Source organism: Salmo trutta, chromosome 10 (genome assembly GCF_901001165.1).
Source record: "Salmo trutta chromosome 10, fSalTru1.1, whole genome shotgun sequence".
NCBI lineage: Eukaryota > Metazoa > Chordata > Actinopteri > Salmoniformes > Salmonidae > Salmo > Salmo trutta.
This window is the reverse complement of record NC_042966.1, coordinates 42138225-42151573: the sequence shown is the minus strand read 5'-3', so window position 1 is coordinate 42151573 and position 13349 is coordinate 42138225. Positions and strand designations below refer to the sequence as shown.

Sequence of the window (13349 nt, the reverse complement as noted above, 5' to 3'; positions counted from 1 at the left end):
TACCTGAATTGGAAAAAGAAAAGTTTGTGGTTACTGAATATATTTTGGAGAAGAACCTTGCAGGTCTATGACCGACTGCTTCCTGTACGCCGTAGGAGCGCGTCATACGACATCACATCCTATTTTTTAAAACGTGTGAAGAGGGAAAGCACATGACTGCACCTGAGTAAGTCATCACAGTCGATATAATAATATCCCCCTTCCTGACTGAGCCTGGGGGGGTGTAGACTCAGTTACACCTTACACACCACGTGCTGTCAACCAGTATATGACTCATACAGGGTTTAATATAAGATATTTGATATACAGTGCATTCGGGAAGTATTCAGACCCTTTGACTTTTTCCACATTTTGTGACGCTACAGCCTTATTCTAAATTGGGTTAAAAAATGTTTTTCCTCATCTGCACACAATACCCCATGCATTTATTATTTTTTTTTTTTATATAATAATAGTGTTTATCATGATTTTTGAATGATTACCTCATCTTTGTACCCCACACATAAAATTAAGGTCCCCCAGTCGAGCAGTGAATTTCAAACAAAGATTCAACCACAAAGACCAGGGAGGTTTTCCAATGACTTACAAAGAAGGGCACCTATTGGTAGATGGCTTTTTAAAAAAGCAGACATATCTCTTTGAGCATGGTGATGTTATTAACTACACTTTGGATGGTGTATCAATACACCCAGTCACTACAAAGATGCAGGTGTCCTTCCTAACTCAGTTGCCAGAGATGAAGGACACTTCTCAGGGATTTTACCATGTGGCCAATGGTGACTTTAAAACAATTACAGAGTGTAATGGCTGTGATAGGAGAAAATTGAGGATGGATCAACAACATTGTAGTTACTCCACAATTCTAACCTAACTGACAGAGTGAAAAGAAGGAAGCCTCTACAGAATAAAAATATTCAAAAACATGCATCCTGTTTGCAATAAGGTACAAAAGTAAAACTGCAAAACAATGTGGCAAAGAAATTAACTTTATGTCCTGATTACAAAGCATTATGTTTGTGGCAAATCCAACACAACACATCAGTGAGTACCACTCTTCATATTTTGAAGCATGGTGGTGGCTGCATCATGTTATGGGTATGCTTGTTATCGGCAAGGACTAGGGCATTTTTTTTTAGGATACAAATAAATGGAATATAGCTAAGCACAGGCAAAATCCTAGAGGAAAACCTAGTTCAGTCTGCTTCCCAACAGACACTGGGAAAGAAATTCACCTTTCAGCAGGACAATAACCTAAAACACAAGGCCAAATATACACTGGAGTTGCTTACCAAGACGACATTGAATGTTCCTGAGTGGTCTAGTTACAGTTTTGACTTAAATTGGCTTAAATCTATGGCAAGACTTGAAAATGTCTGTCTAACTATGATCAACAACCAATCTGACTATCACGTTTCAAGGTAAGACCCAGATGCAAACAACGTCGAATTAACAACAGTTTATTAATCCAACAGGGGCAAGCAAAAGTTCAGGTCAAGGGCAGGCAGGGCTCAGTAATCCAGATAGGTGGGGCAAAGGTACAGAACATTTCTAAACATTTATAAAAACATGTTTTCACTTTGTAATTATGGGGTATTGTGTGTAGATGGGTGAAATGTTTTATTTATTTAGTCCGTTTTTTGAATTCCGGCTGTAACACAACAAAATGTGGAATTATTTAAGTGGTATGAAAACTCAAGGCCACTGCATCATGTTGTGAGATGAGGCGCGATATCTCCTAGGCACTTTCAACGTCATATAAATAAATAAATCAAAAATCTATGTGATGATGTTGAATCAACGTGGAAAACTGATTGGATTTGCAAACAGTTATTGACATAAGGGAATTGTCTTTTTTTTTTCACCCAACTTTGAACCCAAATTCAATGTCATGGTGACATTTTGTGTTGATTTTACAATGAATTCACGTTAGTTAATAACTCAACCAAATGTAAATCAAAACTACAGGTTGAACTGACGTCTGTGCCCAGTGGGTAGTCTCTATGGTAGAACAGTCTGTTACATTAGACATCTTCTAGTCTCTCTGTGGGAAACAGTCTGTTACATTAGACATCTTCTAGCCTCTATGGTAGAACAGTCTGTTACATTAGACATCTTCTAGCCTCTATGGTAGAACAGTCTGTTACATTAGACATCTTCTAGCCTCTATGGTAGAACAGTCTGTTACATTAGACATCTTCTAGTCTCTCTCTGTGGGAAACAGTCTGTTACATTAGACATCTTCTAGTCTCTCTCTGTGGGAAACAGTCTCACATTTTGTGGGGTGAGAGCAGCGGTAGACAAGGTCTGTCTGAGATGTCTGTTGTGGCTATGAAGTAAAGGAGCGGGAGCTAGGATACGTCACTGGACTAACACTGCTCTGAGGACACTGCTCCAGCCCCCTCCCTCCCTTCCACTGAGCTGAGACATCTAGCGACTGAGCCTCCTAGTGAGACGCCTGGATCCTGACAAGCAGTCTTCTTCTTCCACCTCCGTCAGGATGAAGAACCAAAAGAAAAAAAGACGGTTTATTTTCCTCTTAGTCTTCCTGGTTACTCTTCTTTCTCCCTCTCTGGGTAGGTTTTATTTTCTCTGTTCTGTCGTGATTCTAGGACTTCACTGGAGTTCCTGTACCTTCTGCTTCTTCCTAATCCCCCTGCATGTGTCTGTATGTGTTTGTGGTGTGTCTAAGATGTACTATTTTATTGACCTCTATTGACATTGAACTGTCCTTATTTATTTCTGCTGCCCTGCCGTTTCAGCAAGTGAGTACAATAATTGTATTAGAATATTCAGATAAATATTACCACAGGTGTTAGAAGTATTGAATTGATTATGATAGCATGTGTTATAATGTGTGAACTGGACACTACCTATAGCATGTGTTATAATGTGTGAACTGGACACTATGATAGCATGTGTTATAATGTGTGAACTGGACACTATGATAGCATGTGTTATAATGTGTGAACTGGACACTACCTACAGCATGTGTTATAATGTGTGAACTGGACACTATGATAGCATGTGTTATAAAGTGTGAACTGGACACTATGATAGCATGTGTTATAATGTGTGAACTGGACACTATGATAGCATGTGTTATAATGTGTGAACTGGACACTATGATAGCATGTGTTATAATGTGTGAACTGGACACTATGATAGCATGTGTTATAATGTGTGAACTGGACACTACCTACAGCATGTGTTATAATGTGTGAACTGGACACTATGATAGCATGTGTTATAATGTGTGAACTGGACACTATGATAGCATGTGTTATAATGTGTGAACTGGACACTATGATAGCATGTGTTATAATGTGTGAACTGGACACTACCTACAGCATGTGTTATAATGTGTGAACTGGACACTATGATAGCATGTGTTATAAAGTGTGAACTGGACACTACCTACAGCATGTGTTATAATGTGTGAACTGGACACTACCTACAGCATGTGTTATAATGTGTGAACTGGACACTATGATAGCATGTGTTATAATGTGTGAACTGGACACTATGATAGCATGTGTTATAATGTGTGAACTGGACACTATGATAGCATGTGTTATAAAGTATGAACTGGACACTACCTATAGCATGTGTTATAATGTGTGAACTGGACACTATGATAGCATGTGTTATAATGTGTGAACTGGACACTACCTACAGCATGTGTTATAAAGTGTGAACTGGACACTATGATAGCATGTGTTATAATGTGTGAACTGGACACTATGATAGCATGTGTTATAAAGTGTGAACTGGACACTATGATAGCATGTGTTATAATGTGTGAACTGGACACTACCTACAGCATGTGTTATAATGTGTGAACTGGACACTACCTACAGCATGTGTTATAAAGTGTGAACTGGACACTATGATAGCATGTGTTATAATGTGTGAACTGGACACTATGATAGCATGTGTTATAATGTGTGAACTGGACACTATGATAGCATGTGTTATAAAGTGTGAACTGGACACTATGATAGCATGTGTTATAATGTGTGAACTGGACACTATGATAGCATGTGTTATAATGTGTGAACTGGACACTACCTACAGCATGTGTTATAATGTGTGAACTGGACACTATGATAGCATGTGTTATAATGTGTGAACTGGACACTATGATAGCATGTGTTATAATGTGTGAACTGGACACTATGATAGCATGTGTTATAATGTGTGAACTGGACACTACCTACAGCATGTGTTATAAAGTATGAACTGGACACTACCTATAGCATACTTGTTATCTTTAGATTGTCATATAGTTGTTTGTGTTTGTGAACACGCTGTAAAGTGCTGCTTGTTATAAATGACACATTCAACTCTACGTTTCGATTCATTTTTTTCTTCTCCACCTCAGGGCAAACTGACTACGCTCCCTATTTCTATGACAACGGACCGAGCAGCACCAATGGGAATATGGCAATGTTCAGTATCTCAGAAGACACGGAAGTCGGTGAGTGTTGTAAACAATTATATAAATGCGATGATTATTTAGTTAATTATTTGTCATTTTAATGTGGCTAAATTCGAAGAAAATCGCAATGTGGTTGTGATGGATCTTGTGTTTCAAGAGCAGCGTTCTACAGTAGCTAATGATCAGACCTGCTTTAAATACTATTTTTAAAACATTTTAAATACTATTTATAACATTTTAAATACTATTTTAAAAATGTTTAAATAATTTATGCTTGATTGCAGGGTTTCACAAACTCGGTCCTAGGGTAGGCGTACCTTTAGAGTTGGTTATTTGATTCGGCTGTGTAGTGCTAGAACAAAAACCAAAACCAAAACAGGCAGGGGTTCCCAGGACCGAAATAGTATTTCAACCCAGGCTCTTCTAATGATAGACTGATCACATGAGCAGCATTGAGCTGCATCACCATTATGCCCTGCAGTGGAGGTGAACGCACACTAATAGGCTTAGCCAGGAAAACAAGAGAGATGAAGGAGTGGCTGTCAACAATATAACTAACAATCTGACAATACAATAATACACCATAGAAATAGAATCACTAGAACGGGTTATTCCCATTCGAGTCAAGACTTAGAAATAGAATGAATGATATACATCTCAGAATGAACTTTAAGTCTAGATCCGGGTTAATGGTATGATCGTCTTTCTTGTGATTATCTTCTGTAAAACTGTAGATATGGGTTGCCTTTCGTGTACTTGATAGGCAATGCTTTAACCAAATTCAGTAACTCTATTATTTGAAGGGTACCTACATGGACACCATAACACATTCATAAGCATTCATACCACATTCATAAGCATTCATACCACATTCATAAGCATTCATACCATATTCATAACCATTCATACCACATTCATACCACATTCATACCACATTCATAAACATTCATACCACATTCATAAGCATTCATACCACATTCATAAGCATTCATACCACTTTCATAACACATTCATAACCATTCATACCACGTTCATACCACATTCATACACCATTCATAACGCATTCATAACACATTCATAACACATTCATTCCACATTCATTCCACATTCATAACCATTCATGACACATTCATAACAAATTCATAAGAAGTTACTATTTCTGTCTGTGACCCCACAGGAACACAGCTATATATCCTAAACGGTACCGACCCAGAGGGGGATGCCGTGTGGTTTGGCCTGACCTTTGAGAAGGGCACCAGAGAATACATGAGAGTGGACCCTAAGTCAGGAAACATAACTCTCATTCAGGAACTAGACAGAGAGGTGAGTGTAATACAGGGAGCTTTGACAACATTATGTCCAGTAATCTCAGGAGAACCAGAAGTCTTGCGTGTGTTGGTGAGTCTGTCGTTACCCACAGTGCTGTTTTGAAGTGCTGTTAACAACATGTTCTTTGTTTTGTCAGAAACAAGGTGAAATCTTAGCTTTTGTTAGCATAACAGATGGTCGGAATAAGGTGAGCTGAGCTTTGACAACAACATTAATTGCAAATCCATATGCATCCCATGTATAGGCCTATACGCTAATACAATAAATCACACCTGGCTTCTCAGCTGGGCTGTTGTGATGTCATCTGTTTGTTCCTTCCTTTTAGGTTGTCGAGACGATACGGGTGTTTGTCACCGATGCCAATGATGAGCGACCAGAGTTCCAGAACCTACCTTTCAACGTGGACGTCCCCGAGGTCAGAGTCAAACCCGTCATTAACATGAAGACAGCTCTGTCATTGGTTTAAAATGTGTTTAGAGATAATGTATAAAAATAATGATAGATGTCAATATTGTCATCATGTGTTTAGAGATAATGCGAGTTTCACTACCCCAGTATGACATGTCGACAAGTAAAGATACCCTGTTATTAGAGCTCTGCCAGATATGTACTAGATAAGCACACAGAGGCGATGTTATAATTCATGTCATTGATGTTTGTGTCATCTGCAGGACACTGAAGCTGGAAGCAGCATTTACAGAGTACAAGCGGTGGATAAAGACATAGGCTCTGGAGGCAGTGTCAACTTTTACTTACTGGTAGATCATGTCCACAGCCCTGGGTCTGGCTCATACATAGAAGAACATGTTCTGAAACAGGGAGGGACTCTCTGAACTGGTCAAATAAAACATTTTGCTACGGTTTGCCCTAATGAACACTGTCCTGGTCTGACAGAGAGTTCAGAGTTAGATCAAAGGTTATATGGGGGATCCATTGTCATACTGTAGATAATATGTAATAATATATGTATAAATATACTGTATATATAATAATGGCCAGTTTATTAGGTTTGGACCCCCCCCCCCTTTTAGTACCAGTTTGGACCCCCCTTTGCCTCCAGAACAAGCTGAATCCTTCGGGGCCTGGATTCTAGAAGGTGTGGCATTCAAACGTTGCTCAATTCTTATCAAGGGACCCGACATGTATCAGGAAAAACATTCCCCACACCATTACACCACCAGCCACCAGCCTGTACCGTTAACACCAGCCAGGATGGGGCAATGGACTCATGCCACTAATACCAAAATCCTGACTCTGCAATCAGCATGACGCAACAGGAACTGTGATTCGTCGGACCGGGCAATGTGTTTTCATACCTTAATTGTCCAGTGTTCCGCTGGAGCTGCTTCTTCCTGTTTTTAGCTGATAGCAGTGGAACCCGGTGTGGTCGTCTGCTGTAATAACCCGTCCGTGACAACGATCGACGAGTTGTACTTTCTGAGATGCCGTTCTGCACACCACTGTTGTACTGCGCCGTTATTTGTCTGTTTGTGGCCGGACTGTTAGCGCCTGTTAGCGACTGTTAGCGCCTGTTAGCGACTGTTAGCGCCTGTTAGCGCCTGTTAGCGCCTGTTAGCGCCTGTTAGCGACTGTTAGCGCCTGTTAGCGACTGTTAGCGCCTGTTAGCGACTGTTAGCGCCTGTTAGCGTGCACGATTCTTGCCATTCTCCTACAACCTCTCTCATCAACAAGCTGTTTTTTGCCCACAGGACTGCCACTGACTGGATGTTTTTGTTTTGTTGCATCTTTCTCAGTAAACCCTTAGACATTGTCGTGCGTGAAAAGCCCAGGAGGCCGGCCTGGCACAGACGATCATATTACGCTCAAAGTTGCTTAGTTAATATACTGGCCAAGTTCGATGTATTAGTAGCCAACTAACGTTATGTAGTTAACCTTAGCTAACATACTGGTACATACTGATGTAATGATATGCTTTGCGGTTCGTAAGGATAGCGTAACAAATTGTCAGCCAACATAACGTTTTGCCCATTCTAACGTTCAATCGAAACAGTAACTGAATGCCTCGATGCCTGTCTGCCTGCTTTATATACCAAGTCACGTCCACCTCACTCACTGTCTGTAGGAGCGAACCATTTTCGTGAACAGTTTGCTGTACCTAATAAAGTGGCCACTGAGTGTATATGCCATTTAGCGGACGCTTTGACATTTTACGTACGGTGGTCTCGGGAATCGAACCCACAACCCTGGTGTTACAGCACCATGCTGTACCAACTGAGCTACACTGAACAAAAATATAAACGTAAAGTGTTGGTCTCATGTTTCATGAGCTGAAATAAATGATCAGAGAAATGTTTCATCAGTACAAAAAGCTTATTTTTCTCAAATTTTGTGCACAACTTTGTTTACATCCCTGTTAGTGAGCATGTCTCATTTGCCAAAATAATCCATCCACCTGACATGTGTGGCATATCAAGAAGCTGATTAAACAGCATGATCATTACACAGGTGCACCTTGTGCTGGGGACAATAAAAGGCCACTCTAAAGTGTGCAGTTCTGTCACACAACACAATGCCACAGATGTCTCAAGTTTTGAGGGCGTGTGTAATTGGCATGCTGACTGCAGGAATGTCCACCAGAGCTGTTGCCAGATAATTGAATGTTCATTTCTTTAACATAAGTCGCTTCCAATATCCTTTTAGAGAATTTGGCAGAACGTCCAACCGGCCTCACAACAGCAGACCGCGCTACATCAGGCTTCTTCTCCTGTGGTATTGTTTGAGACCAGCCACCCGGACAGTGGATGAAACTGTGGGTTTGCACAACTGAAGAATTTCTCCACAAACTGTCAGAAACCGTCTCAGGGAAGCTCATCTGCGTGCTCGTCATCCTCACCAGGGTCTTGACCTGACTGCAGTTCGGCGTCGTAACCGACTTCGGTGAGCAAATGCTCACCTTTGATGCCTATTGGCACGCTGGAGAAGTCTGCTCTTCACGGATGAATCCCAGTTTCAACTGTACCGGGCAGATGACAGACAGCGTGTATGGTGTTGTGTGGGCCGAGCGGTTTGCTGATGTCAACGTTGTGAACAAGAGTTTGACAACATTTCACAGGCCACAATCAACAGCCTGATCAACTCTATGCGATGGAGATGTGTCACGCTGCATTAGGCAAATGGTGGTCACACCAGATACTGACTGGTTTTCTGATCCACGCCCCCTACCTTTTTTTATAAAGGCATCTGTGACCAACAGATGTTTGAAATCCATAGATTAGGGTCTAATGAATTTATAACCTTATATGAACTGTAACTCAGTAAAATCTTTGCAATTGTTGCATGTTATGTTTTATATTTTTGTTCAGTGTACAAAGGACCAGATGGATGGTAAGGGCATGTATTTGATAAAAACAGGAAGGAAGCCATCTGTGGAGAGAAAACGATTAATTTGACACTAGAGTGGAGGCAGGAAACGGTGCCCCTCCAGTGGATTACATTTCAATTACATTTTAGTAAGTTATTGAGGGCTTAGCTGAAGCTTAGGGTAGCTTTTGGCCATCAGCAAGCAAACAGTAGTTGGCACTGTTCATATGTCGACTGTTATTGGTTGTTTCAACCATATTTAGATGTGTGACGTGGAATTGGTTTGATGTGTGATGTGGTATTGGTTGGTTTGATGGGTGATGTGGTATTGGTTGGTTTGATGTGTGATGTGGTATTGGTAGGTTTGATGTGTGATGTGGTATTGGTTGGTTTGATGGGTGACGTGGTATTGGTTGGTTTGATGTGTGATGTGGTATTGGTTGGTTTGATGGGTGACGTGGTATTGGTTGGTTTGATGTGTGATGTGGTATTGGTTGGTTTGATGTGTGATGTGGTATTGGTTGGTTTGATGGGTGATGTTGTATTGGTTGGTTTGATGGGTGACGTGGTATTGGTTGGTTTGATGTGTGATGTGGTATTGGTTGGTTTGATGTGTGATGTGGTATTGGTTGGTTTGATGGGTGATGTTGTATTGGTTGGTTTGATGGGTGACGTTATTGGTTGGTTTGATGTGTGATGTGGTATTGGTTGGTTTGATGGGTGATGTGGTATTGGTTGGTTTGATGTGTGATGTGGTATTGGTTGGTTTGATGTGTGATGTGGTATTGGTTGGTTTGATGGGTGATGTGGTATTGGTTTGATGGGTGACGTTATTGGTTGGTTTGATGTGTGATGTGGTATTGGTTGGTTTGATGTGTGATGTGGTATTGGTTGGTTTGATGGGTGATGTGGTATTGGTTGGTTTGATGGGTGATGTGGTATTGGTTGGTTTGATGGGTGATGTGGTATTGGTTGGTTTGATGGGTGATGTGGTATTGGTTGGTTTGATGGGTGACGTGGTATTGGTTGGTTTGATGGGTGACGTTATTGGTTGGTTTGATGGGTGATGTGGTATTGGTTTGATGGGTGATGTGGTATTGGTTTGATGTGTGAAGTTATTGGTTGGTTTGATGTGGTATTGGTTGGTTTGATGTGTGACGTGGTATTGGTTGGTTTGATGTGTGATGTGGTATTGGTTGGTTTGATGTGTGATGTGGTATTGGTTGGTTTGATGTGTGATGTGGTATTGGTTGGTTGGTTTGATGTGTGAATGTTAGTAATTGAATGGAGGGTGCGATTAGTCATTGAATGGAGGGTGCGATTAGTCATTGAATGGAGGGTGCGATTAATCATTGAATGGAGGGTGTGATTAGTCATTGAATGGAGGGTGCAATTAATCATTGAATGGAGGGTGTGATTAGTCATTGAATGGAGGGTGCGATTAGTCATTGAATGGAGGGTGTGATTAGTCATTGAATGGAGGGTGTGATTAGTCATTGAATGGAGGGTGTGATTAGTCATTGAATGGAGGGTGTGATTAGTAATTGAATGGAGGGTGCGATTAATCATTGAATGGAGGGTGCGATTAGTCATTGAATGGAGGGTGCGATTAGTCATTGAATGGAGGGTGCGATTAGTCATTGAATGGAGGGTGTGATTAGTCATTGAATGGAGGGTGCGATTAGTCATTGAATGGAGGGTGCGATTAGTCATTGAATGGAGGGTGTGATTTGTTAGATGTAGTTAAGTCTAGATCTCAGTATGCATTATCATAATCCAGGGTTTTACTGTCTGTTCACAGGCCACCACTACTACCAGGTTCACCATCGACGGCCACAGTGGGGTCCTGCGGATCAAACCAGGCCAGACGCTCGACTACGAGACCACAGCAACACACTTTGTGATAGTGGTTGCCAAGGTGAGATATAGGCTAGCTATGTGTCAATCAATCAATCAATCCATCAATCAATTAATCCTCCCCAAAAATATTTAAGCTCTTTTTACATCAGCAGTTGTCACAAAGTGCTTTATAGATACCAAGACCCAAAACCCCAAAGAGCAATGTGTCACACCTGTCTGGTCTGGTCTGGTAATGCTGATATCTTCTGGCCATGTCTCTGGGCTTTAGAGGGATGGTAAACTCTCTCTCCTCTGGCTCTGGGCTTTAGAGGGATGGTAAACTCTCTCTCCTCTCTCCTCTGTCTCTGGGCTTTAGAGGGATGGTAAACTCTCTCTCCTCCATCTCTGTCTCTGGGCTTTAGAGGGATGGTAAACTCTCTCTCCTCTGTCTCTGGGCTTTAGAGGGATGGTAAACTCTCTCTCCTCCATCTCTGTCTCTGGGCTTTAGAGGGATGGTAAACTCTCTCTCCTCTGTCTCTGGGCTTTAGAGGGATAGTAAACTCTCTCTCCTCTGCCTCTGTCTCTGGGCTTTAGAGTAATGGTAAACTCTCTCCTCCATTTTTGTCTCTGGGCTTTAGAGGAATGGTAAACTCTCTCTCCTCTGTCTCTGTCTCTGGGCTTTAGAGTAATGGTAAACTCTCTCCTCCATTTTTGTCTCTGGGCTTTAGAGGGTTGGTAAACTCTCTCCTCCATTTTTGTCTCTGGGCTTTAGAGGGATGGTAAACTCTCTCTCCTCTGTCTCTGTCTCTGGGCTTTAGAGGGATGGTAAACTTTCTCTCCTCCTTCCCTGTCTCTCAGGGGGAGGAAAACTTGTCCTCTTCTCTGAGCCATGGGGGAAGGTGAAGGGCTGGGGGTCTCTCTTTCGTCTCTGTCTTTTAGCCTCAGTGGGAGGGTCAGCTCCTCTCCTACATCCCTGTGTCCGTCTCTAAGCTCTTGTGGCGCGTCAGCCCTGATTACCTAAGGCCACACACACTACAACGCGGCCTTTGACCCCACCACCTGGCAGTTGATTGACTAATTGTCTTGGGTGACGGAGCATGTTGTTCTACGACAGGATGTTTGTAAACAACAACACAAGCCCTTTATTATATGTTAAAGTGTGTATTTTAACGGAAGCCTGATCATATACGAAAAGGACATGGTACATCCGTAACAGATGGGGGGGGGGGGGGGGGGGGGATCTGTGACAACTCGCTCCTCAGTCTGAAGTATCGCCCCTTTGCGCCATTGGAGAAGGTATTTTTCATGAGTGGGATGGAGTTTCTGGATGTGCAGATCAGGGGGATGTGGTACCTCCTCACTACTAAACACCGTTACGGCCTTTACACAGAGGGTTAACTTCTGCAAAGTACTGTTGCTTCACAATAGTAATTTTATCCCCCGTAACATCAGCACCGCGTAATCAGTCATTATTTACCATGTCCAATGTCTAACCTTCTGTTGTATCCATCAGGATGGGGGTGGACAGTACAAAGGGAAGCATCAGGTGTTGACATCTACAGCCACCATAACCATCAACGTCCTCGACGCCCAAGACACTCCTCCAGCCTTCATTGGAGCTCCTTACTTTGGCTACGTCTACGAGGTCTCACTTCCTGTAAGTACAACACAACCTCCTTACTTTGGCTACGTCTACGAGGTCTCACTTCCTGTAAGTACAACACAAACTCCTTACTTTGGCTACGCCTACGAGGTCTCACTTCCTGTAAGTACAACACAACCTCCTTACTTTGGCTACGTCTACGAGGTCTCACTTCCTGTAAGTACAACACAAACTCCTTACTTTGGCTACGCCTACGAGGTCTCACTTCCTGTAAGTACAACACAAACTCCTTACTTTGGCTACGTCTACGAGGTCTCACTTCCTGTAAGTACAACACAACCTCCTTACTTTGGCTGCATCTACGAGGTCTCACTTCCTGTAAGTACAACACAACCTCCTTACTTTGGCTACGTCTACGAGGTCTCACTTCCTGTAAGTACAACACAAACTCCTTACTTTGGCTACGTCTACGAGGTCTCACTTCCTGTAAGTACAACACAACCTCCTGCATCTACGAGGTCTGTAAGCACATCATAACCTGATGATCCTCTGGTCTTTAACACATAACCCTGTTATAAAAAAGCTGTAAGACTTTCTTTTTTGAACTTTTGGGAACTTTTGCAAGTCATTGCTTTATAATCAATACATTGTAATTTAATTATTTTTGAATAACATCTTGCCATATTAACATCCGCTACATTACCAAAAGTATGTGGACACATGCTCGTCGAAAGTCTCATTCCAAAATCACGGGCATTAATATGGAGTTGGTCCCCCCTTTTGCTGCTATAACAGCCACAACTCTTCTAGGAAGGCTTT

At 41.9% G+C, this 13349-nt stretch overlaps 1 protein-coding gene across 2 annotated transcripts in view; it reads left to right on the top strand.

The window, feature by feature from the left end:
* Positions 1-2071: 2071 nt before the first annotated feature.
* The window catches only part of LOC115201734 (cadherin-related family member 1), a 35671-nt gene continuing 24393 nt past the window's right edge, over positions 2072-13349 (top strand). The window contains exons 1-9 of one of the 2 annotated variants that reach the window (XM_029765590.1): positions 2072-2573; positions 2760-2762; positions 4382-4477; positions 5616-5761; positions 5904-5954; positions 6093-6182; positions 6439-6525; positions 10890-11006; positions 12441-12584. In XM_029765590.1, the coding sequence (XP_029621450.1) occupies positions 2498-2573; positions 2760-2762; positions 4382-4477; positions 5616-5761; positions 5904-5954; positions 6093-6182; positions 6439-6525; positions 10890-11006; positions 12441-12584 (810 nt within the window). In that variant the 5' untranslated portion in view covers positions 2072-2497. The remainder of the gene's footprint in view (positions 2574-2759; positions 2763-4381; positions 4478-5615; positions 5762-5903; positions 5955-6092; positions 6183-6438; positions 6526-10889; positions 11007-12440; positions 12585-13349) is intronic. The other variant, XM_029765591.1, reaches the window with a different exon arrangement.